This window comes from Rhinolophus hipposideros, assembly GCF_964194185.1.
Source record: "Rhinolophus hipposideros genome assembly, chromosome: 19".
NCBI classification, from domain to species: domain Eukaryota; kingdom Metazoa; phylum Chordata; class Mammalia; order Chiroptera; family Rhinolophidae; genus Rhinolophus; species Rhinolophus hipposideros.
The window spans coordinates 8,375,152-8,402,256 of NC_138065.1; the positions used below are offsets into that span (position 1 = coordinate 8,375,152).

A 27,105-nucleotide genomic window follows, 5' to 3' on the forward strand; every position below is an offset into this window, starting at 1 on the left:
TCACTCAGGAACCAATCAGCAGCCGCCTCCTGTAGTTCTTAACTCCCACAATTCCCCGCCGTGCCCGTAACCCCACCCTGTAGCTATTATCAGCCAATCATACCGAAACGTTCGCTCGCCTCCAGCCAATCACAGCTGGGCGCGCGCCGAACTCAAATGCGAGGCTAGGAGGCTTGGCGGCCCCGGCCCTTGGCGGCGGGGCGTGGCTGAGGCTGCAGGCGGTTTAGAAGCGGGCGGGCGGGACTTCCCGGGCGGAGGAAGCTTGTCTTAGCTGGTCCTGGGAGACCAAGGGGCGAAAGTGCGACCCGTGGAAGGGTGGAGGGCTAGGGGGACGATTCCGGGGTCCATTCGAGACTTAGAGGTGGCCCTAGAGGAAGCACGTGTTGCAAACTGCAGAGGGGAGCTCTGCAAAGAGAGCCCCTTGTCCCGGTGGCCCAGAGCGCCTTAAGCTTCCTACAGGGCTTCCACGTGCACGTCTCTCTGCACTCGGCAACCCGCTGAGATGGGCAGCATTTGATGGAGGACCCCGAGAATCACCCGAGGTCACAGAATTTGGAGGGGGCGATCTATGGACAGGAGCCCAGGGGACCGCGCAGCTGTCCCCTGTGTGCACCGAATGTCCTCCGGGCACTTGTAGTTATAAGTGTCCTGACTTATAAGTGTCCAAGGGGAAACAACAGGGCAGAAAGAGAATACATTTGCTAAAGAGGAATTGTACACTTTGTCCCTGGTGCCAAACTTTTCCTACTAGTATGTTCCGGTAACAGTAAAAATCAAGGATGCCATGCAATAAAAGACTGTCCGACTTTGCTCCTAATATGTTCTGCTGGTGTTAAAAAAATCAAGGTGAAAGGAACAGGACTGTCTTTGAAATCCTCCAATTTGTTTAACAAAAGGAAGGACTAGAAATCAGCCTTACTGCAGTGGAGATGGCGTCATATTGCAGCTAGTGAGGCCCGTGTGTGCAGACACCTGGGGTGTGGCATGTGCTAGTGTGCTTGATGGGGACGGGGGACAGAAAACGTACTGTCTAGGGGACATCTGGGCTGCACGGTCAATGTCAAGGGGACGGGGGACAGAAAACGTAATGTCTAGGGGACATCTGGGCTGCACGGTCAATGTCAAGGGGACGGGGGACAGAAAACGTAATGTCTAGGGGACATCTGGGCTGCACGGTCAATGTCAATGTCATGGGGGTCTGGAAGCGGGGAGACAAACCTGAGACAATCATTTATTAATTAAACAAGTACATCGTAAAGAGCATTTTGTGTGCCCCATGGGGACTGACGAGGTACTTGAGAAATGTAAACCTTTTCTGTACACACAGTTTATCACAACTCTTCTAAACACGAGGAGCTTACTCAACATCTGGAGGAGACTGCACTAGCACGTTGAACACGACAACAACAATATAAAACAATATTTCAATGGCAATATGAGTGGAATTAGTGGTAAATTCTGTAGGGCTAGATTAAGATGTGTCTGAAACCAAAGGACTTAGTTTATACGTAACTACCCCTTTGGAACACCTATAGATAAACTTGGAGATAAGACAGAAGCAAAAACCAGAGAGGCATTTTCATTATTCCCAGATTGTAATTCATGCATTGAAAGATTTTTAGGTACATATTTAAAATAGATGTGGTAGTGGAGGAAATTGACCCTGCAACTGGATTTGCTGTTAGAGGGCTATGATAATTTAATTATTTCTTCAATAATATATTTTGTAAACAAGACAAAATCAGGGCCTCTTTATCCCATGCAGAAAAAAACTTCCTCTGCAAGTATCCCAGCCAATATCTCAGGTCGAACCTCGTGAAAGTATGCACAGCCAAATCACAAAAAGGGGGACTATTTCTTCCATAAATTTGGGACACGCTATATCAAAATGTTGAGGCTCTGGACAGCTTATCCTACCCAACCATATTTATATGAGTGAAAACAAATTTGTCACTGGGTGAAAGGTGACCAACCTATCCGTATAAACTATAATGAATTATACAACATACACAATATACACATACATTGTGTGTATTAACTTTTATTCTTTTTTTTTTTTCTTTTCTTTTTTTCTTTTTTTATTTATTTATTAGTTTCAGGTGTACAAGACAAGGTAATACTTAGACGTTCATCATTTATATCCCTCACACTGTGAACCCCCCTCCCCCCATCCACTATCCCTCCGACCTCACACTGAACCATCACATTATATATATAAAATTATAGTTGGCATTCATTAATGTTTAGCTTCTGGTGTACAATGCCATGATCAGGTATCCACAGTATCCCTGAGGTGGTCTCCCAAATAGGACACATGTCCATCGGATACCCAACAAAATCTTTACAACATTATTGAATACCTTCCCCAAATTAATTTTCAAAAAAACCCTGAGGCCATCTTGTAGTTACCAGCTGCTTCCAAATCCCTTCACCTTTCCCCTTATCCCCAACCCCCCCCCCACACCCATCTAACAACTCTCGGTTTTTCCTTTGTGTCCCCAAAACTGTTTCTGATTAGTTTATTCACATAGTCTTTTCTTTAGATTCCATATATAAGTGAGATCATATGGTACTTGTCTTTCTCTTTCTGACTTATTTCACTTAACATGATGTTCTCTAGATCCATCCATGTTGCTGCAAATGATAAGATTTCTTTCTTCTTTATGGCTGCGTAATACTCCATTGTATAAATGTACCACCTTCTTAATCTAGTCATCTACCGATGGGCATTTCGGTTGTTTCCATATCTTGGCTATTGTGTAAAGTGCTGCAATAAACATAGGAGTGCATACAGATTTTTGAATTGGAGTTTTGGATTTCTCCGGGTAGATGCCTAGGAGTGGAATTACTGGATCATAGGGTAGTTCCATTTTCAGATTCCTGAGATACCTCCATACTGTTTTCCATAGTGGCTGCACTAATCTGCAATCCCACCAACAGTGCACTAGCGTTCCCTTTTCTCCACATCCACGCCAGCATTTGTTGTTTGTTGATTTATTGATGATAGCCATTTTGACTGGAGTGAGGTGGTATCTCATTGTGGTTTTTATTTGCATTTCTCTGATGGTTAGTGAGGTTGAGCATTTCTTCATATGTCTTCTTGCCTTCTGTATGTCCTTTTTAGAAAAATGTCTCCTCAAGTCCTCTGCCCATTTTTTAATTGGGTTGTTTGTTTTTTTGGAGTTGAGTTGAGTAAGTTTTTTATAGATTTGTGATATTAATCCCTTATCAGATATATCATTGGCAAATATCTTTTCCCATACAGTAGGATCCCTTTTTGTTTTATTGATGGTTTCCTTTGCTGTGAAAAAACTTTTTAGTTTGATGTAATCCCACATGTTTATTTTTTCTCTTACTTCCCTCGCGCGAGGGGATATGTCAGTGAAAATCTTACTCCGGGTAATGTCCATGAAGTTTCTTCCTATATTTTCTTCTAGATATTTTATGGTTTCAGATCTTACATTTAAGTCTTTAAGCCATTTTGAATTTGTTTTTGTATATGGTGTAAGGAGGTGGTCCAGCTTCATTTTCTTGCATGTGTCTGTCCAGGTTTCCCAACACCACTTATTGAACAGACTGTCTTTTAACTTTTATTCTTAATTTATATGTTTATATCCTTAATCAGCCTGCAAATCCGTGGAGAGTCCTTTGCAGAATGTACTTTATGGAGTTCTATTTTGAGTCGAGTTGAGAGCTTGACTTGGTTTTTCTTTAAAGCTTGATTTATTCAAAATGAATGCCTAAGCTAGGTCCTAGAAGCTACATGCTTTAAATCCACAGGCTAATGATCCAATAGATTCTTTCCATGTCGAGCTGGTCAAACGCAAAGTATGTGATGAAATTGTTCTAAAACTGAATTGTGGTAATGAATGCACAACTGTATAAATTTACCAAGACTCAGAACTTTACACTTTAAATAGACGAAATCCATGGTATCTACATTATCCCTCAATCAAGCTGTTAAAAACAAACCAAATAAAAACCAACGTCAAAACATCTGCATGGAAAAATAAGAGCTAAGATTAATCATCTAAGACATTTTGGCATTCTAAGGGGAAAACATGGCTGAAGAAAAATAGTACAAACTCTTTAGTTTTAGATGATGTAGCTCCTTAAACAGTCTGGTTCTCTCACCTGTGAAATAAAATTTAGAGTGGTTCAAAACACTCATTTTAATTCTTGAGAAAGAATTATATTTTCTCTGGTCAGCATTGTGCTGGCTGGAATATGTAAAAACATGTTGGACATCTAGAAGATATGGGTGGTGAGCGGCTCAGCAGGAGCAGTCACCCCTTGATATCTCTGTCACTATCTGTATTGTTTAAATATAATCAGCAATGCCAAGTTTCAAATTATTTGTAAAGTTCCAATTTCTATGCAACCTTTACCTTTACTTATTATTTTAAAAGTTAAATTGTTCAAATTTGTTTTTCCAGTTAGCTGGTAATCTAAGGATATTTAGTTTTCCAAACTTATATCCCTCTAGGTTTTGCTCATTGCTTTGGGTGGGATGGGGAGGGGTAAAAAATTTTAGATAATAATAGACAAATTAGTAGATAAATTAGTAGATAAATTATTTTTCCCCATTAGGCTCATTATTAACTATAAGGAAATGTCACTATAGCCTAACTTTTTCTGAGGTGTACTCTGAGGTAAGTACTTTGTATATGCATTCTTAGTTCTCACAATTACCCTGGAAGTGGGTATTTTATCCTCGTTTTAAAGAGTAAGATACCCAAGTTTAGAGTAATTAGGAGCTTGCCCCAATGTCCTGCTCCTAACTGCTGACCTTACAGAGCCTCTCCTTGGACTTTGGAACCAGATAAATTAATCTTTTCCTGGCTCAAAGTCACAAAGATGACACCAGCAGATGGGGGACTGGAAAGTTTTTGAGATTACCAATCCAGTTCTTGCCACTACAGAATTTTTAGGAAGCATAAATTATTCACTGATTCATTCAGATATTAAATATCTAAATGATATACAGACATGGCTCAACAAATCCAAGATGAAAAACAAACCAAGTCCTACCATTTTATAAATGATCACTAGGTAGCAGCACATTAACATAGAAACCAAACAGAAGGCCTGCCTCTTCTGTGGTTTCATTCTTTTTGCTTAACGATATGTAATGGTAATTCAATTTCATTTCATTTTGTGCCTTACAAATATATGACTATTTTATACTTGTCCTTTACACAGGACAGTATAGATGATATTAGAGTAAGAATAAATCTAGTTATAATTTGAAAACTCAAGAGAATTTACAAATTTCTTTCTTGTAACGATATTTTGTAGTTTTCAGTTCTGAATTTCACTGGTCTTAAAATATTACCCCCAAAATGGTTCAAAGCAAGTCCTCCTCCATTGCTTTTTAAAAAATATACATAAGTGTGCAAGTCAATGTGTTTTTAGTAAATTTACAAAGTTGTACATCCATCACCACAATCCAGTTTTAGATAATTTCCATCACCCCGAAATCTTACTTCAGGCCTGTGTGTAGTCAGTACCACAGACACAGCTCAATAAATCCAAGAAGAAAAAAACAAACCAAGGTAACCACTGATCTGCTTGTCTTTATAAATTTGCTTTTTCTGGACATTTCATATAAATGGAGTCATACTATATGTAATCTATTGCCTTGGTCTTCTGTTACTTAGCACAGTGCTTTTGAATTTCATCCATGTTATACTCCTTTTCCCTTTGGGGTTATTAGGAATAATGTTGTTATGAATATTAATATAGATATATTTATGTGGGCATTTGTTATCATTCTTTTTGGGTATATACCTACGAGTAAAATGGCTGGCTATGTGGTGAGTTTGTTTAACTTTTTTAGAAATTGTCAAACTGTTTTCCAAAGTGGCTGTACGACTTTATACTCCCACCACTAGTGTATGAAGGTTCCTCATTCTCCATATCCTCACCAACACTTGCTATTGTCTTTTTTTATTATAGGCATTCTAATGGCTGTGAAGTCCATCTCATTGTGGTTTTAATTCATATTCCTAAAGACTACTGATGTTGAGCTCCTCTTATTGTGCTTATTAACCATCATCTTCCTCTTTTTAAATGGTCTTGAAAAGCTTTTTCTTATAAAGGCTGGTGTGGAACTTCAACTAAAACCTAGGTAAAAATGACATTGTTATTAATCCAAGGAGAGCAAAGAAATAGTAATGGTTTGCATAATGTTAAGTAACCAAATTGCATATATACTGTGATTATACTCATGTGAAAACTATTTACTTTTATTTATTTTTTTATTACTAGTTTCAAGGTGAAAAACAGTTTTAACCACAACACACTATTACCTTTTAAGACTATCTATGGCATGATTTCATGTATATACCTCTGAGAGGTTGAGGTGGGAGATGGGTGTAGTTTATATTTGCTAGACCTCGCATGTATTGCTGTTATAATTTTTTAAAAAATCCAACAGAGACATTAAAGCAGAGGCATAGGAATAAATAACAGAGGGCACACACCAAAATAATAATAATGCTTATTTCAGATGGTAGGATGATCGGTGGCTTGCTTTCTTTCTTCCCATTTTCTATACGCCATGCGATGGTATTACACTGTTGGCAGTGAGCTATCGAAGATTCCTCACCTGCACCACTTTACCTCTTACACTCACTCAGTTCTCATTCTAGCTAGTTAATCCTGACCTTCCTGCAATCAATACTGTCTTTTATTTTCTTTATCCCTCCCACCCCCTTTTGGTATCTGATTTCAATTTTTTACAGCAAGGTAACTTCTCTTCTTCTTTAACTCTACACCAGTTACTTTGCTTAACTCTAACCTTATCCTCAACCCTCATTCCAAAAGCTACTAGAGAGCAAGGTCCCTTCTCCCTTGTTCTCTATAATCCTCACGTCCACAGAAATTACAGACAACCTAGACTCAAGACCTCCTGTGACTGCGTCCTTGTTTTCTGGCAGTCACCCTGAGCGGCATTTCTTCTGGAAGGCAACAAATGGTACTAGGGTAGGTTGAGACTGGATCCACTGCCCACTACCCCAAAGTCTTGTCATGACAGGAGCCTCCCTCCATGCTGGGAACTTAGGGGCTGAGGAAAGGCCAGCCGAGTTCTGGCGAGTTCTCCCTACATTTGCTTTCAGAGTTCACCTAGGAGCTGGAACAGAACAGCCTCTGTTTTCTGCTGCTATTTTTCAGGACCAAAATGGTCTTAAAGAACTCCACACATCAGAATCCGTCGGTCTTTGCTGAAAACTCTTCAGTGGCTTTCTGTGAAACTTAGAAAAGAGTTGAAATCCTCATTTTGATTCATGTGGCGCCCCCTGTGATGTAGTCCTGCTTACTTCTCTCTCACCTTCTGCCCTCCTACTGCTCTCCTGCTACATTCCAACCACCATGACCTGCTTTCTGTTCCTGGAGGTGCCCAGATTGGTCTGACCTGAAGGCCTTTGTGTGCGTCATGCTTTCTGTCTCGAATGCTTTTCCTAGTCATTCAAAGCGAGCCTCTCATTCTTTAGGTGTCAGCTTAAGTTTTACCACAGTGAGACCTGCCCTGACTTCCATATCTATGGAAGTCCTTCCTTGTGTTTTTCTCTCTCAGCACCGTTTGCTTTCTGCATAACATTTAGTATGTAATTCTCTCCTTACTTGTTCGTTGTGTCTCCTCCATAGATTAGATTATATATGAACATCCCAAGAGAACAGGGACTTATTTCTGTTTCTCTTACCACTCACCACGTACACAGTGCATAGAAATTCAATACATATCTGTTAGGTGACATAAATTAAACCATAGAATACAAGGGGACCCTAAAGGCACGTAGTGTGCCCTCCCAATCCCTTCCATGGCATGCCTAATGGATTCAGCATAGAAACTTCTGGTCACAGCAAATTCTCTATTTGGGTATGTCAAAATGTCAGTTAATTCTAACGTATATTGAGTAGAAATCTGTCTTTCTGTCTGAAACTTCCACTGACTTGGCATCTTAATTCTTTTCAATGTCACTTTCTAACATTTGAATGTGGCTATCTCACCCTCTTGGCGTTCCACTTATGCTCTCGTTCCTCAGAGAAACTGCTCCAACTGCTTCAATTACATCTCTCCCCTCAATCCCCTGTCACAGGCATTTGTCAATGAATGTGTGCTTCGTTTGACACATCTCAAATAGAATTCAACATGAAGAACACTGTGGGACAATCATCATCTTTATTTTACATATGACCACTCTACGAGGTCCAACAATTTAGTTCTTGAACTTGTTGCAACGCTGTTGCTAACTTCTTTTTTATATCAGAGGGATTATTTATTATGCATTTGTACCAACTGGACAAACAGTTAACCAAGTTTACCATTTGGAAGTGCTGAAATGGCTGCATGAAAAATTAGACAACCTGAACTTTTCACCAACAATTCATGGCTCTTGCATTACGACCATGCACCAGCTCACACGGCACTGCCTGTGAGGGAGTTTTTAGCCAGTAAACAAATCACTGTATTGAAACACCCTCCCTACTCACCTGATCTGGTCCCCAAAGACTTCTTCCTTTAGCTGAAAATAAAGGAAATATTGAAAGGAAGACATTTTGGTGACATTCAGGACGTCAATGGTAATGCGACGACAGCTCTGATGGCCATTCCAGAAAAAGAGTTCCAAAACTGCTTTGAAGGGTGGACTAGGCACTGGTGTCGGTGCATAGCTTCCCAAGGGGAGGACTTCACAGGTGACCGCAGTGATATTCAGCAGGGAGGTAGGTAGCACTTTGTCTAGGATGAGTTCTCAAACTTAATTGTCAGACCTCGTACATAAGCAATAGAAAACTGCCAAACTTTTCTCTCTTTTCTTACAAATATGCCATGCTAGTACTTACTATCAAGTGTGCAATGAACCGAAACCACTGCTGTCGTTTTTCACGTGTCAACTCCAGTCTCCCTTACCTGGCGCATCTAATGGCTTGCACGTAACTCTGGATTCTCTCTTGTAGCTTGTTAGTTTTGAGCCATCATTCTACCCAATCTAGATCTCTCTGAACCTTGGTGCTGTCCACTGACTTATTAGTGCTCTCTCCTGACTGTGTCACTTGACCACTGCACACGCCTGCCCCCTGTGACTTTATCCAAGTGGTCAGTCAAGCTGCTGAACAAGGCCGAGCGCTTGAGCATGGCCTGGAGAGGTCTCCTCCAGGTCAACCTGGCACCATCATGTTCTGGGTATGGTCGTTTAGTCAGGCCTACAATCACATCAAAGCCACGTTGTGTCTTCTTGTCCAAGTGGCTCGCTGCAGCTCATGCATGCTCTATTTAGAGCTGTCCCTTGATTTACCAGGCTGCAAAGCACAGCAGAAAAGGAAGTGAGGTTAATCCGAGTGGTTTTTTGTTCTGGGTGAACAGCACAGGAAGCAGCCTAGAAGCCGCAGGGGGATGTGGTTCTTTAGGACAAAGGTTCTTACCTTGCACGAGTCTGTAGGTTCTTTCGGTCACTCCTGTCTGGTCCATTTGCCTCACAGCATCTGTCACTTCCCATTTCTTCTCTAATCTGCCGTCTCCTTCCTCTCCCTCTTGGTCCTCTCTCAAGGTTTTCCTGCATTTGGATGAAGGCGAGGAAGTTCTAAGGGAGGGATTTGCTACGGCCCACTGATGAGAAGGAGCGTTAATAAATCTTTTGATGAAAATGTGAGGCAGCCAGCCTTCCTGGGTAGCCCAGGGCATCCCCTTCAAACAACCTCTCTCTTCTTGCTAGTTCCTCTTTAATACATTCTCACCCTCCTTTCCCAGGACTGCACTTCCCCACACAGAGGACTGGACTTATTTTCTGCTGCTGTACCAGAGACACAGTGAAGCCTTGCCCCCGTGCCGTGGAGCTTCCTGCCTCTCCTGGTGTCTGAAGGGTTTTTTCCTGCAAGCATGCAGTCTTCTTGTCACATTCAGCAGGTTCCTTCAGGAGCTGCCGACACTGTAGGTGGCTGGTTGTGGGGATCAGAGAGCGCCGACCTGTGCAGAGAGAAGAGCTGGGGAAGGGCAGGGGGTATGAGGGTCTTCTTTCTGTGGTTTGTTGGCTTGTATTTGTGCTTCCTCACTCTTATGTGCTAATTGCCCTTTCCTTCCTCTTAGTCCTCTTTTTCTCCTGCTTTCTTCACAACATCTCCCTCCAACCCTCAATACTTCTCCTTCGTTCCAGGGAGACAAAAACAGCATTAATGGTTGTAGAGGACAAATGGTCTAGATTCTTTGTATTCCCACCCAGAGCTCAGCATGCATGTTGAAACAATCCCTTTTCATCCTTAAACTTTTTCCATGGCACCATTCCTGCCACTTTAGTAATCACCTGTTTCCGACGGAAGAGCTGGAGTATGGCTAAGTGGTAGATGGGGAAATTCTGCTCACTTGAATGGTTTTGCTTTTAAGTTGTATAACCTACCCAAGTGCTGTGGACTGAATTTTGTCCCCCCAAATTCATATGTTGAAGCTCAATGTGATGGCATTTGGAGATGGGGCCATTGGGAGATAATTAGGTTTAGATGAGGTCATGAGGGTGGGGCCCTCATGATGGGATTAGTGCCCTTATAAGAAGAGACACCTAGGAGCCACTTTCTGTGTGTCTCTCCTCTCCTCTCCTCTCCTCTCCTCTCCTCTCCTCTCCTCTCCTCTCCTCTCCTCTCCTCTCCTCTCCTCTCCTCTCCTCTCCTCTCCTCTCCTCTCCTCTCCTCTCCTCTCCTCTCCTCTCCTCTCTCTCTCTCTCTCTCTCTCTCTCTCTCTCTCTCTGTCATGTGAGGACACAGCGAGATGTTGGCAGTGTATAAGGCAGGAGGAGGGCCCTTGCCAGTCAGCTGGCACCTGGATACGGGACTTCCCAGCCTCCCAAACTGTGAGAAAATACATTTCTGTTGTTTAAGCCATCCAGTGTATAGCATTTTGTTATGGCAGCCTGAGCAGACTAATACAAATTCCCAAGCTAACTATTTGCTATCTGCCATAACATTTGTTTTTGCAAATGTGCCATTTGTACTCAAATCTACATGTAAATTGAATTAGCTAATTAATACAGGTGTAGAATACCTCAGGATAGGAGTCTCCCGAGACTTCATTTCCCATTAATTCCCATATACTTATATATTTTTACTTGGAACTCCTGGGTTAAACTATCCTGGCTTCTCATTTAACTGTAAAGCACTCAGACAACTTTTCCAAATGTTCTTCTGTCCACATTACCTTGATATCCTGACTCTTTCCCGAAATTTTACTTACCTTTCCCTAAATTAGTCTTTTGGGCTGAGGAGCCAAGCAATGATTCCATTTTGTGACCAAGCCCATGCTTCCATTTTATTCTCATGCCCTGTTTTCTCCACTATCATGTTAAGAATCGGGTAGTAAAATGCAGGTTATCTAGTTTCCTTTTCAGGCGTCCAAAGGATCAAAATGTCCACCTTGTCACTGATGTCCATCATGATGGTGATACTAAACATTTATGAGTTCTGGCTCCTTTACATGTATGTCTCTCATAATCCTTACGACAAACCCTATGAAGCAATGGGTATTATCCTCATTTTATGGGTGAAGGAATTGAGGCAAAGAGAGATTACTGCCAAAGACCACAAAGCCAGTGAGTGATGTCGTTGGGATTTCAACCTAGGCCGTCTAAATCCAGAGCTCACATTCCCGACTATTACATGGCTGCTGTATTCATTGGGCTCACTGTCTAAAAGGGACAAGAAAGTCAAAGTGGAAGACCTTAAGAAGGGGTAGTTAGCAGTGCCATTTTATCTCGCTCCTGCTTACTTCTTTTGAAGGCCCAAATGTTGACGATTTCTTTCGTGTGGAAAGATGACTAAATATCACAGTTGCCATTTAGCCTTCTGTGGCCAGGTGGGCCATCTCCTGGTTTACTCCATGTGAATGATCCTTACTGAACACTACATGAATACCTTCCCTCCATCCGGAAAAAACATTTCAAGTGAGGAACTTAGAGGTACGTGTGTGTTAAGAGCTGACATTGGACAGAGCCAGGAACCCTTACTCAAGACTGAAGCTGAGGCCAGCCACTTCAGACTCCTGTAACACCACTCAATATGTTGCTTCAATAGCAGCTTTCTTCACACAGCATCTTAATTTGTCACTTTTATGGTTAGAAGGTATTTGGTCCACACATAGGGAATAAAGACCATTCTGGTCATATCGTGGCTATTGAGAACAGAGGATTCCGCAAACAATTTCCTGCTGCCAGCAGGGCAATACAAAAGCGCTGCTGTCAAACAGACCATTAAACAATACAAAGTTTCCCTAAAGACAGTCTTAAGAACTTGTATAGCATCTGCCTTCAGTCATGGAGACCATCACAAAAACACGCTCTCGTTTGTCTGTTTAAACAGCTCCATAAGGCAGCACAGGTGGCCATTTAACCCACATGCATTGGGCTGAATAGAAATCTGGGAACCAGGGTAAAGAGTGAGAAAGGGTCCCCTGCTCCCTCAGTCCAAATTCATCTCTTTTTAGAGGAAATCGACACTTAGACAGCATGGGCCAAAACAAGCACCGGTCATCATTTCCTGTCCCAGCGGTCCCCTCATTACCTTGTGTGTAGAGATCTTTGCTGTATAATAACATGGTAGAATCTTTACAACCTGAAGAAGCCTTGAAAGAGTGTTGCTTTTGGAGTCAGTGTACTTGGGCTTACATAATATTCTGCCTCTTAATGAACAGAGACCTTCGGCAAGATACTTAACTGCTTTTTCCTGGTTTGTGGTTTAATCTTGGCCTACTCCCAAGAGGGTCATAAGGATTCAATCCTCATAGCACATGATGGCTGTTCAATAAAGTAAACAGTAACTCCATTCCTCTTTCCTCTTTGAGGGAATGGACGATGTCAGTTATTTCTGCATGCCTAGCTCCTAGTGGATGTCGTGGCAGATGCTAAATATCAGAAGATGTTTGTGGGATAAATTAACCTTATAATTTCTCTTGTACATTAAAATCTCTCATTCTGTGTTGGTCCTCTAGTTGGTTCTCAAATATGTTTTGAAAGAAACACGCTTTTTTCAAAAATTCAAGTTTAAGTTATTTAGTAAGTTATTTATTATTCTACAGAGGGTGCCAAAAAATGTGTACACATTTTAAGAACGGAAAAAACTGTATTAAAATTGTGGTACAATGCATGACACTGGCATTTGATTAATGCCATCTTGTGAGAGAACATCATACTATGCATTGCTACCATAATTCAATTCAACTTCAAAAAGTAATACATAGATAACATTTCTTAAAATGTGTACATTTTTTTGCACCCCCGGTATATTATATATTCATATTTATATATTTATAACATAGTTATATGTAATTTATTTTATATAATATACAATATGTATTATATAGTATATATAATGTATAGTACATAATATATATGATTAAGTTATTTACATGAAGTACTCAAATCTTGAAAAGACAGCGCAGTACATTTTCACATGTGTATATACAATCATGAAACCACCTCCTAGACAAAGATACAAAACATTTCTGTTGCCCCAGGATATTTCTTCATGCTACTTCTCAGTCCATACTCACCCTGCCAGAGGAAATCATTATTCTGACTTCTGTCACTATAGATTAATTTTGCTGGTTCTTGGACTCCAGACAAATGGAATCATATAGTGCATATCCTTTGTTTCTGGCTACTTTCACTCAACAAGTGCTGCGAGATTCATCCATATTGTCACGTATGTTGGTGAGTTGGCCGCCCTGCTTTGGCTTGGTACTGCCACACCCTCTCCCCAACCCCCATCCATCATCTATGCTGCTGCTGTTTTCATTCTCCTAAAGCACAGCTGCTTCTTCCCTACCAAATAACATTCAATAACTCACCATGTTCCACCAAAGGAAGTCCAAGTTCTTATGCATGTTTCAGATTTGTTCTTCTGCCCCTCCTCCACTGTTTATTCCTTGTCTCCTGTCAAAATATTTCCTGACTTTCAAAGCCCAGTTCTCATAACATCTCCTTTGTGAAACTGTCTCTGATTTCTCAATGCCCACGGCACTTTGCTGCATTAGGGGTAAAAATTAATAGCCAGCAAAACAGAAGTCCCAGCTGAACCTACAGGGAATGCAGCCTTCTCTGGACCTATCTGATGAGTGGGGAGCCTCCCCATTTGCATGACCCACCTGCACGAGGGAAGGGGGGCTGTAATTAATAGGTTAATGCAGAGGTTCTTATATTAACCTGACAGTGGGAGCTGACAATGAGAAACGGACAACATAGTATGAAGTCTATCTCTCGCCCAGACTGGTCCCAGCCTGGCTGATGTCTGGACCCTATGGATAAAGGAGATACAGGGCAACTGCAAAAGGAGCTGTTTTCACAAGAGAATCTTTAGAGAGATGGACACAAGCAAACGTGGATTCATTTGTGATTCAAACAGAGTGTAATGCAAAGACAGAATGAGAGGTAGGAGCTTTTCCTTACTTACCACCGGGTACCATCCAGCATGGTATCTCATCTGCTCCAGCAGCCCAACCACCATGGAAGCCCGTGGAGCTGGACAGAACCACGGGGAACCACATGCAAGTGGACTTGTTTGCGAACTCCTGTGAAGTCCCAGAATCACAGGGAATCCCCTGAAATTCTTGAAGAATGCTTTCTAGACGGCCAAGACTCTGTAGAAGCAGGCTTGGGGGCAAAAATCTGTGGGATTTGGATTACTCTTGTTGATTTAATTTCATGTATATGTACAGACGGGTAAGGCCTGGAAAAACTTGGGTTATGATGACATTCATTTATGGCTTGAAATGCTTTAAAACTTCCCTCCATGTAAGTATCTGATTTGATCCTCAAATCAACCGCGTAAGGTGGATATTCTTACCCCCTGGGTTTCCCCACCACAGTGGATTTGAGCATAGTGTTTATGGTGGAAAGAGTCCAGGACTTGTCAAGTGGAGCTCAATTTGAGCTTATTCTTCTGCATATTGTGTGATCCTGGGTAAATCCCAACCTCTCCGAACTTCAATTTCTTACCTGCAGGATGGGAATAACAATCCCTTTTGCAGGAAGGGAATAACAAACCCTTTTCAATTTCTTACCTGCAGGATGGGAATAACAATCCCTTTTGCAGGAAGGGAATAACAATCCCTTTTCAATTTCTTACCTGCAGGATGGGAATAACAATCCCTTTTGCATGGGGATGCCATGAAACTCTGAGATGATGAATAACTCCTGCACACTTGTAAGAAATTTTTAGGGCCCATGACTTTCTACCATCGCATTCATGGGCTGCCATAAATCAGTTGTTCCCATAGATATCTCCATAGACTGAACATAATGAACCTATGCACGCCTTATTCTTCTCTGTGTCCTGCTGTCCCACATGGAGTTGAATACGCAACGGGATGGTGTGGAGTTTCCCATCTCTAGTAGGAGTTGGTAGAGAGGACCCGTGCTTCAACACTGCTTGGACTAGACACCAATACGGAGAGGCTAAGGTTATTTATTAAATTAATCAGATATATAAATGGACACAGATATAATAGGTCAAATCACGTGTCCCAGGAACATAATACATGGCTAAGACAGACAGAACATTAGCCGCTAATAGAGAGTGTGGTAGGCACACTTTTCCATCAAGAGCCAGATAGCAAACATTTCAGGCTTTGTGGGTCATATAGTCTCCGTGGCAACTGCTCAGCTCTAGCAAACTGTCATGACAGCAGCCATAGACGCTATGTAGGCAAATGGGAGTGGCTGTATTCCAACCATCAGTATTTAAAAAAAATATACGGTGGGCTACCGTTGGCCCTTGGGTAGCCAACTCCTGAGACAAAGGTTTGTCCTGTCACCAAGCAGGATTTACAACATAAGAAGCTCAAAGGAAAACCAGGTGGTGACACAGAGTGGATAAGGGGAAATCAACGAGTCAAAGTGAAGTTCTCCATGAAGTTTTAAAAACGAAAATGAACAAGGACCTAATTGGAGCCAGAAGAGGTTTCATGTACTGAGTTGGGTGAAAACAAATTTTATTCTAGAAGTTCAAAAGAGAAAAAAGAAGACAGTGGGGTTTCAGTCGCCTGAACACTCACTATAGGCCAAAGAAGTGTAATGTGGCTCCTTCGAAAATCTAAGGAGCTCTAGGTCCCATTGAAAGGATCCACAACAAAGAAGGTGATAACTCCAGGGGAGTGGGCCGTGTCTGCTTGTCTGCTTGAGTCATCACTGGACCCCACACCCATCCTTGTGCCCACACGGGCTGCTCCCAGGGTCAGCTCTGGGGAAGCAGCTGGAAATTTGAATGTCTGGTCTGTGCATCTCTGTGCTGGATTTAAACACGGAAAAGTGGTGAGCTAAGAGTTGAAGCTAAGAGTTGAAGGTGTTACCCAGGTGAAGAGGGCAAGGGTGCAGCACCAGAAGCTACTCTGATTCTCTCACTGGCTCCATGCTGCTCTCCTTCCCTCAATATCCCAATTAAAATGCAGGTTTCTGGAAAAACGAGTGGGGAGTAGGAGGGGGTAATCATACTTTCTAAGAAGTCGTAACTGCAGCTTTGGTTTCTGAAAAACATACTCCCTTACCTGAGAGAGAAGAAACTAACGTGTCACCATGTTTAAGGACATGTTTGGAGTATTTCAAATGAGGCCATAAAGGGAGACGGATTGAAGGAACTGCTAAATCTCCGGTGGGGGTTCTCATAACCACCAATAATCCCCTTGGAAAGGAACTAAGTATGTTTGGAGAGGATGTGTGTGCCTGATAAAATAATTAAAAATAAATTGCTCTCTGTGGAAATGCAAATTACCAAGAGCTAAAGCAATGCTTTTGGTCATATAGATAATAAATAGATGTGTTTTCGCACGTCTGTTAGGGGGACACTGATTGATTTTCACTACTGCCTACAACAGAGCCTGAGCAGCTTTTGACACAAAGGGGAGGGGACCTCAGGCCAGAGGGGACAGTTGTGATCTCCTAGGGGACAGTTGTTAAAAGCCTTAAGCCATGACACTACCCATCCCCCACGCCCAGGATTTTCCTGGCTGAGAATAGGGGATACTGAGGACCCAGGCTTGACTCACTGCTGCCCCTGAACTCTTAGTCCCTGCTGGAGTGGGAACGGATGGTGGCACTGTTGACCCCGCCTTCCCCAAGTAACTGCCACAACACCCTTTCCTACCACCCAGTGCTGTCAGGTCAAAGAGAATAAAGCTTTGGCTAAGAGCCAGGAGCCAGATGGCCCTTTTGGTGTCTGGCGGAAGGGGGAATATGAGGCCTTGGGGGGCTGCCTGGAGCACTGTTGTGAAATTAAAAAAAAAAAAAGTTTTTCCTTAGCAATGACTTAGTAAGTCTTATAGACAAAAGCAAAAGAAAGAAAGAAAGAAACTCAGGCTACGAAACGCTTTATGGTTTCAACCAACAACCAATATTGATTAAGGACCTACTATGTAGAGCTTGCTCTTGAGTGGCATTTATAGATGGGATGGAGGAAAAAAACTGGATTTCTGTCTTGGACGTTGTCACATTTTGGGGGGAGAGGCAGATTTGATGACCGAAGGGCATATTCCCAATTCCTTTCACCTTATAGACATCAGGCCCTTTCTTACACCTCGTATCTGGAGGCAAAACATTACCTAGAGCCAGCGTGACTGGATACTGGGTGTTTTCCAGGGAATCAGTGAGGTGAAAAGGGAGGAGAGCAGAGGGAAGCGTCCCCCTCCCCCAGTTTGTGGTAGGGGCACATATTTCCTTTGAGGATCCACTTTCTTATTTAATCCCTAGAGGCTGTGTGAGGGGGGCACTTCTCTCCTCACAGATGGGAAACCTGAACCTCCAGGAGGTGTGATGAACGTAAAACAGGGTAATTATGCCATCTAGCTCCTGGGAAGGCTGTAAGGGGTAGATGAGGTCACACACAGAGACACACGGAACAGTGCCTGGCATCGCAGCCGCGCTTCATAAAGGTGCCCTCTGATTCCTAGGTGACTCACCTAGGGCCACAGGCACAGAGAAGGGCAGAACCAGGGCTCAGACACATCACATCCCGGGCAGTCCGAGTCCAAACTCCCCCTTTTCCCACAGGATGGCAGGTGCCTCTCGGGTTCAGTGGTCATCTTCCTCTTCACTTCTGTCTGTGAGGATGTCTCTTGGCCCTTTCAAGTCCACCCAGAGAGCCTTATCTTTCTGGACATTTCGGCTCAGTGTGGACAACTTCCTGGCCTTCCAGTATAAGCAGAGGAGGGCAATGAGCAGAAGAATGAACAGAATGAAGGGGCAGATGAATACAAAATTGAATAAAGGGGATGATGAGCAGATCCTGGAAAGAAACGTGGGCTCTGCAACAGAAAGGAGTGAAACAGAGAGAATGATTAGTCTCCGACTTATTTGTACGAATCAATTATAAACACTTCTGGGATTTATTGTTACAGGCAAGTTCCATTAAAAATAACAGGGCCAAGTGGCAACCAGTCCCTTCAATGAGATGGAAAGCGCAAAGGGAAGGGTACTGGGAGACCAGAACTCCAGAATGGGGTTGGGGCTCTCCCAACCTAACTCCCCCTCGCCCAGCAACTTCCAACCACTGGAGGTTCTGATGACCTTCTTAAAAGAACAGCCAGAAAGAAAAACAAAACAGAAAAGAAAACCTCTCCTTTAATCTTCTTTCCTCAGAAAAGATATCTATAATTCAATCCTCATTCTCAACTCTGCTGCAGGTCCTGAATTTTTAACTGAGTTATTCCCACTGCTGCTTCTTAAATACATACACACACACACACACACACACACACTGTCCTCATAAAACAGCACCAATCGCATCCTGACTCACCAAATTGCTCTCCCACTCCCAAGATGCCTTCCGTTAGCCTCCTTTCGTGTGTTGTTCTTACTGTTGCCACCCCACACCCCCACGCTCTCTGCACCCTAATTTTCTGGTCCTTCTGGCCCACCTCAGATCACACTTCCTCACCCTGGGGGTTCCAACTCGCCTCAGGCACAGTTCTTCTCTTCTACCCTCCTCCCATACACCACTGTTTCGACCTCTTTCCTTCCCTTCTAACCATCTCCTTTGTTCCATCATAGTTATGTGAGTATGTCTTATGGTGCCATTTGTTTCTATATCAGCTTCGGTGCCTAGTACAGGGGCTTGATAACTTTTGCTGATCTGAATTAAGTTGAATTGACTTGGGCAGGAGATACTACATACAGGCTTGCTGAAGGTATCCAATCCACAGCGGCAGCCCACGGGGAAGTGGTATCAGCACACAGACAGGGGGAGCACACAAGCACCGCCCCAAAGTGGGTCCCAGCCACACAGCTACAGAAACAAAGGCTAGAGACTGCAACCACCACAGGCTCCAGGAAACAGTGTTTTGAGTTATCATTCTAAGGACCGGGTTTATAGTCTCTTAAGGCAGAAAGACACATGCTTAAGGAGACACCAGCCACATTTATTTATGACAGGCTATTCGAAAGCAGGACTGTTCTGAAAAATCTGATGCTAATGGTAGCTGTGCTTGCATTGGAAAATTGTAATAACAGAAGCAATTTCTTCTTCAAAGGTTAAGCTGTAGGATTCATGGGATTACAGACTCTTAGAGATGAAAACACCAGGTTTCGAGGTCATTTCGATCAACCTCACGCTGGAAGAATTTCACTTTCGGCATTCCTGATGCATTTTGCACCTTGAAGAATGTCTCTTTGTTGGAAGTCAAGACAGAATCTAAACAGTGGTCCAACTCCTGCGTTGTGAACTCCTGGAGGACAGGTCTTAAGTCTCACGCATCTTTTCATTTCGCACAGCACTTTGTCCATAGGTCATCAGTGGAGAGTAATACATGAATCAATTGCACGAGTGAATTCCACACACAGGAACGCAAGGGCGGCTGCCATCTTGTGACACAGAGTAACAATCATCACTGACCCTGAGGCTGACAGCTCTGAACTGGGCTGGCGAGGAGCTACAGTTGTTGCCTAGATTTTCTCTGATCTCATGTATATTCAACATCTTAAATTTGCTTTTTGTTTTTGAAGGGCTGGGCAGTGATAAAGCTAAATTTTGAATCCTTTATCACCCCCTCTCCCCATCTTATCTGACCCCTCTGTCCAAGGCCCTTGTTGAATACAGTAATTCCCCCAGGTCTTATCTGAATCCATTTGGAGGCATATGGTTAAGAAGGAGGTAGAGACAGCGATGATCAAATAGAATGGAGCTGAAGAGACCAGTGGGTCAGAGTACTGGCCTTGATCCTTCACACAACTCACATGCAGAGTAGTGATTGAGCACCTACTACTTCTTGAAGAGAGCTGGGTTCAAATCCTGGCTCTTCCGCTTTCCATTACTGAGACTGAACAAGTTGCTTATCCTCTGTCATCATTAGTTTCCTCATCAATCAAATGGGGATAATAATTTCCAGCATCGTGATGAGAGAATACAGCACTTAACATAGTGCCTAGTGCATTTGTTGAGTCAGCAACGCATAAATATTAGCCAGAATACTACTGAGAGAGTCAGGAAAATCACAGGCAACATTCTCCCAAAAGACTGGGCGGAAAATAGCTGGACCTGCTGATTCCTCCGTGGGGGCCACAGGCTTGGTCATGTTCAATCATTGGTCAAGTCTCTCCCTTAAATCTCTGAGCCCGCTGTGCGCAGGACTGGGCGACATTCAGCTGAGAGTCAAATGCTTGCCTAGAAGACTCTGGCTTCCTTTTCCCGTTATGGGAGACAGATAACTGAGCTGAGAGTTACAGCACCCACATGTCACTGTCGCTGGATGATGGAGTGAGTGAGGATGGGGAGATGGGTCCGGCACACAGAAGAGGAAAGAACTCTGATCCTTAGCTTTTCTGCCACAGACATGCTAACCTTCAGAGAGAAGGGACTGCCAGAAGGCTGCGTTATCTTAATGGGGAGGCGACTGCTCCGCCTGGCACAGTTTACCATTAAAAGACGGCAAAGTGTGCTCTTCACAGTGCGGAATTGGCCAACAACTAGCAATTGTCAGCTCCAGTGCTTCTATATTACCTCTCCTGGGAGGGGAGGGTTTGCCCTGGATCCCATAGTCACCGTTTCCCACCATCTGCCCCTCACCCATATCTGGATTCGAATTAGTGACATCCAAAACCATTAAGATCTGACACTTTGAATTAATCTGAGTAAGTGCCCAAAGCTCAATGTACAAGGCCTGCAAGACAGCCAAAAATGTAACGAGAACCCTTCATCATGAGGTGTAGTTTATAACGTTCTTTAACCCACAGCCAAACACATCACGAGGAACATTCCTTTCTGATATGACCGCAGAAAGACTGACTTCAGAAGGAGAAAGGTATGAGATAATCAGGGGGCAACTGACTCTTCCCCCATCCCAACCAAAACTTGGACCACTGACTACGCTATGTGTGGCCATGGGGAGAGTTGGCTCCTGGCAAGAAATAAAAGCAGGGTCACCTAACCTGACGCAAATGCATCCCAGAATAAGTGAACCTGACAGTAACCTGTTTCTACCCACTGAAGACTCGCTTGCTCATTCTTTCATCCAGCATTTGTTGAGCCCTATGTGCCAGGCCTCGGTGGAGACACTGGGGTACCATGGGTAAGTGGCATGGTCTCTCCAGAAATGTCAATGTGGTAGGGGGCACATATTTCCTTTGAGGATCCACTTTCTAAATATATCCTTACCCAAATGAAAGCTAGGTAATAGTAACAACCATGCTACCACAAATAATCCAGTCCCCAGAAAGCCCTATATCATCTTGCCTATTAATGAATCACAGAGAATTCTCTAGAAGAAGACATTTATGTCTGGGGTCTAAGGATGAGGTTAAAAGAGCCAGGTAACTGGAGGCTCTGCCTTGGCTTCGTCATAGCTAAGGAAGGAAGATGGAGGAGGAAATGCAAGGTCCATTCCCCCAGGGAAATGCCTCTTAACTTCTCTGCTTTCATTTGAACCATATGATCCACGGTTTTATCATAAAATCCTACACTAGCCCAACCTGGAATTGCCAAAGAGGGGTGGTAGAAAACCTTTTGAGAAGTGAGAATTGGTAGCATCTTGTATTTGACCTGGACTTTATTAAGACATAGAGCTGGCCCTTACACTATGATTTGAGCATCTTTTCTATGGACGTCCCAGGCACTGCGCTAGTGCTGGAATAAGACTAAGAGTCTCTGCCATCTCAGAATGTACAGTCGAACAGTGGCGATAGATGTTAAACAGGTGTGATGACTAAGAGAATAAAGTAAGTCAACTCAGAAAGTGGCAGTGAAGTCAGTAGATGAAGTTGGAGTAGACGCTGACCAGGGAAAGCTGGCATGGAAGGGGCTCTCCAGTCAGGAGGTGGTATGTGTCCCTGCAAGATGTTGGACTGTCAGTTATGTCTGTTCTCTCCTCCTCCTCTTCATTTTCTTCCTCTCCACCGGTTCTTTCCCCTCTAGCATGTAAACGTGCTCAAGCCCCAAACAAAACAGAACACAGAAGTTTCACTGACACTTCTTGCCCTCTAGTACTGTGGTCTCCTTCCCTGTACATCAAAGCTCTTAAGTGTAATCTGGATTTGATGTCTGACTCTCTCATGCAGTCTGACGTCCCTCGTTATTTTTCTGTAATTGCCCCACGTTGTTAAAGCCAGTGGATATTTTTCCATTTGTATCTTCACTGACCTCTTTGTACTAGTTGAGTCTGCTGGCTCTCACTTCCCTCTTGATCCCCTCTCTACCTTTGGTTTCTGTGCTACCACCAAACCCTGGCTCTCCTCAGCTACTCCTTCCTAGGCTCCCCTGAAAACAAAATGGTGGGGTTCCTCAGGGGTCCATCCCTGGGCGTCATTATTGGTTTTAAATTGGTGGCATCTAATCTGCAACTCTGGCAAAAACCTCATTTGGAAGTCCTGATGTCTACTGGATAGGCCTCCCTGGATAACTCACAGGTCCTCCAAACTCAGTTCTAGCCCACCGTATTCAAAATTGAACTAATCTCCCCCTTCAGACCTTTCTCCTGTATCACCTCGTTTAGTGAATGCCGCCCACTATCCACCTTTGCCAGAGAGCTGATGTATATCCTTGATCCCCCACTTCTGCTCATTCACGAGCCCCCCCCACACACATACATCTGATCAGTCTCTAAATCCTTCAGGATATACGTCCTTCTACTGAATTCCTGTCCTACTCTCAGCCCTCACAGACACTGCCTTCATGCAGGCCTTCATCTTGTCTCCTTTGGATCCTACGCTCGATACCCAATAGTCTACCCTGCTCTGCGTCCGCCTCCGTTCCAGTTTATCACTAACACGGCTCCTGGAGGGGAGCTAGCTGAAATGCACATCTCATGACGTCCCGTCCCTGCTCGAACTTGTCCAATGCGCACTTTCCTTAGCTTTATACACATGACACATTTGAGGTCTGCACCCTCCCTACCCCGCTAACCTCTTCTATTGCCATTATACCACAGTTTCTATGACCATCTGACATACCCCTTCCTTTTCCTAAAATCTGTTTCTTTCTTTTTTATAGGCCCCGTATGCTAGGGAACCTTCCCAGACCTCCTCCCCACCCAGCCCTTCCCTCTGGCCCTGCCTCTGCTCCCCCTGTAGCATCTTGAGACTATTTCTTCAATGACATCTATCAGGTTGGGCTTCACTTCCACCACCAGACCCTGAGCTCTGTGGGGACAGACTCTGTAAACATGTTTTCCTGTCCTCAGAACCTCATGTAGGTATTTATTGAACAAATTAAATATTTCATTACATAAATGGACATATACATATATATGTACTTATGTACATACGTGTGTGTGTGTGTGTGTGTGTGTGCAATGTTTGGAAGCATAGGAGGAAAGGAATTAACATTTGTCGAGTACTTACAATATCCCAGAGGCCGTGCTATTACGTTGATGCAAAAGCAATTGCGTTTTTTTTTTGCAATTATCTTTAACCTTTTAAACCGCAACTATTTTTGCACAACCTAATAGATAAACAGATACTTTGATTTCATAGCTAGCGGTAGGTAGGTGGGAGAGCCTAAGCCTGTCTGATTCCTAACCCTGAAATTCTTCATCTCCCCAACTGCCAGAAAGGAACATCTAGGCAGAGAAAGTGAGATGCCATATTATAGGGATTTAGTTGGAAGCCCTGTACTTAGAATGAAAACCCTCAGGTTGTCATGGCACAGGCTTTCAAGCTGCTTCAATTGTGAAGGATACAAACCACTCAGTTTTTAACATTTCCTTTCCAGGCCTCCTCAGTTTAAAAACATATACCTGTTTGATAGGGATTCCACAAAGATTAATAGTATATACATGCCGGGAAGGATCCCATCTGGCTCAGAGGAGATGTGCTTTTTAGTTACAGAATATATACTTTTTACAGTTATTATCTATTTATTCCACTGCAAAAACTGCTGATTCTACAGAGCCTAGAAATTCCAGTGGGCAAACATGGATGGAATGTGCTGGGGTGTGGGACTTCTATAATTGTTGGAATAGAAGAAAAGGTGATAGGAAGAAAAGTTCTGCCTGGAGACTTGGGGGAAACTTGCTGCTGAAGACTGGTCAGGAGAAGGGGATGATGGACCCCCAGGGAACAAATCAGAGAACTCTGACTTTCACTCTAGAAGCCTGGCTGGGATAGCTGGGCTGCAGCTCTCCCCACTTCTCAGAAGCTTCCATATGTTCTTGGCAGCACTCTTTCCCTCCTAAGGAGTGTCACCAAAGCTAGCTGCTATGTAGGAGTTCCAATAACCATCAGGACTCCAAATGAGATCTTTGGTGACCTGTATACAGAACCCAAACTGCACTTTGGCTTCTCCAATGACCCTTTATTGTCTTAAGTTTAGGGCATAGCTCACCCCTCACCTTCTCCTTAAACCCCACCAGGAGGTAGTGGCTCAGAGAACAAGCTGGCTACAACATCTGCCAGCTCATTGATCGCCAGGAAAGATTTATTGGTCTGGCTAGAGAAGTTTTTGCTTTCATTAACAAATGCTTAATAAATGCCTATTATATGCTTGGCACTGAACTGGCTGGAAGGGTGCCCTCTTCTCCTCCACAATCTCCTGTTCCACATCCCTCCTGAAGCTGTGCCCTCAGCTGAATAGGACGACCTTCCCACGCAGAGAAGGGTCATCCTTTGGCCAGTGGTCTGCAAGCAGCTGCCCTCCTTGCTGGAGCCTGTAAACGCATTTGACAGGGAACACTCAGTCTATCCTTTGATGTCTTTCAAGACGCCATCAGGAGACACACACCAAATGGCTGTCCTCATCCAAGTCTCGGGAGAGATAAGAAACCTGTCACTGTATCATTGAGAAAGGTTTGGTTTGTTTGTTTTGCTTTGTTTCTGACTCAGGGAGCATTTAGATGGAGCTGCTCTTGGTTCACCCAGATCAAACGAAAGTCACCATGTCCCTCTCCCTCATGCCCGCTCCCCGGGCAAAGCTGCAGTCTCAGATTCCAGAATCAGCCAAGAGGTATGGGTGTCAGCTTCAAACATCGTTTGGTTATTTAAATGGATATAATGTGGATGGTTTTTTTGTTTGTTTGGGAGGGGAAGAGGGAAGCATCTAGATGCCCCTGACATTTCAGTGTCTATGCCAAAATCTCATGTAGACCTGGTGTGTCCAACTGAGTTACTATTGAGCGAAATGGCAGTCATTTTCTGCAGGAGTCTGAAATTGCGTTCGGCCCAAAGAAGGAGCAAAACGCAGGCTGGTGGGAAAGCGGGAGGGGAAACAAAGATTCTCCTGCCCACGAGCCACGGCAGGTTAACCCCTGCTTACCTGAAGGCAGCACCGTGAGTACTATATGCTGTGACACATCTGACGATTGGTTGACCAAGTTGCTTGGGGTGCCATGGAGCTGCCACTCTGTCACCTTGCACCAGTACATTCCAGCATCTTCCATCTCCACCCTGTGAAGCTTCAGGACAAAATCTGTAGGGGATGAACGGTAACAGTGCAGGTGCCTCTGGAGACCGTCTTCACCATACACCAGCAAGCCATCATGCTGCAGGTGCACCAGCATTTCCCTTCTAGAATTTTCTCTGTGCCGGAACCACATCACAGAGAACAGGGAGGCCGAATTGCCGGAGCTCTCCAGGCTGCAGGGAATGACCACTTCTCTATGCTCGGTAGCATTTTCCGCCCAGTACACTTTGGAGACACGAACCTTACTTCCTAGGAAATAAAATGGCAGCAAGTTAGAGAACTCAGATTTTTAGATTGGATACCTCCTATAAAAAATCTAGTTCTCGTTGATGAGATGCCATCGTATAATCTTCAAATACCAGGTACGGCATCTTTAACACATTTCTTTAGCCCCTATCCTTCTGCCATATTTGCTAGAAAATTCTTTGCTATGACTCAAACCAGCCACTTCCTTCCTTTAGCCCTACCTCTTGTCTGCTGGAGCTGCCACTGAAAATCACCCAGTTTTGGTGGGTGTTCTCCCCTGCTGCTTTTACTTCTCCCTGGTCACCTCCCTCTTCTACTTCCCCTAGGGACCATTCCCAATTTCCAGCCCTCCTCTTAAGTCATGTATTCCACCGCTACCCCTCATTTTTAGCATATTATCCTCCTCCTATACACTGGAAGGAAGAGGCTATCCGAGAGACCGAACATTTTTATACAAGTGTTAGAACACCACTCAAGGAAAATATTTAAATTATTGGATTAGAATACGCTTTAAACAGATTTTGACATTTACTTTTGAAAAAATTTTTCCCTGCTAACCAGCAGGTGAAGACTTGGAATGAAAACCAGAGTAGTTACAAACAAAATAAAGAAATTATAGCATGCACTAAATTTTCAACTCTACTACAGACACATTTGTCAATCTCTCTCTACAAAAACAATTCTGTCTGATCCTGGATTCTTTTTAGTCACCATCTTTACTCTCTCCTTCTCTTCAAGGTAAAGCATGTGAAATATTAGCTTATGTGATAAACTAATTTTTATCTGTTTCCTCATCTCAAATTCTGCCCTACTTTATCACAATCAGGCTTCTAATCCCATCACTATACTCTGGCCCATGTTGCAATAAGGGCCCAATTTCCTTGTTCAAAACACCCTCCAGTCTTTTTTTGTCCTCTCTGTGGTTTTTGTCACGGAAGTCCATTTTCTTCTTGAAATCCTCTCCTCTTTTTGATTTGATTGTCCCGCCCACAATTCTGACCCGTC

General features: G+C 43.5%; 1 protein-coding gene across 1 annotated transcript in view; it reads right to left on the reverse strand.

Annotated features, from left to right (window-relative positions):
- Window positions 1–15,428: 15,428 nt before the first annotated feature.
- Window positions 15,429–27,105, reverse strand: part of CD101 (CD101 molecule) — a gene marked incomplete at its 5' end in the record, with an annotated part of 34,965 nt that continues 23,288 nt past the window's right edge. Inside the window, 2 exons of the mRNA XM_081025277.1 lie at window positions 15,429–18,274; window positions 25,708–26,103. Of these exons, the coding sequence (XP_080881403.1) occupies window positions 18,042–18,274; window positions 25,708–26,103 (629 nt within the window). The 3' untranslated portion in view covers window positions 15,429–18,041. The remainder of the gene's footprint in view (window positions 18,275–25,707; window positions 26,104–27,105) is intronic.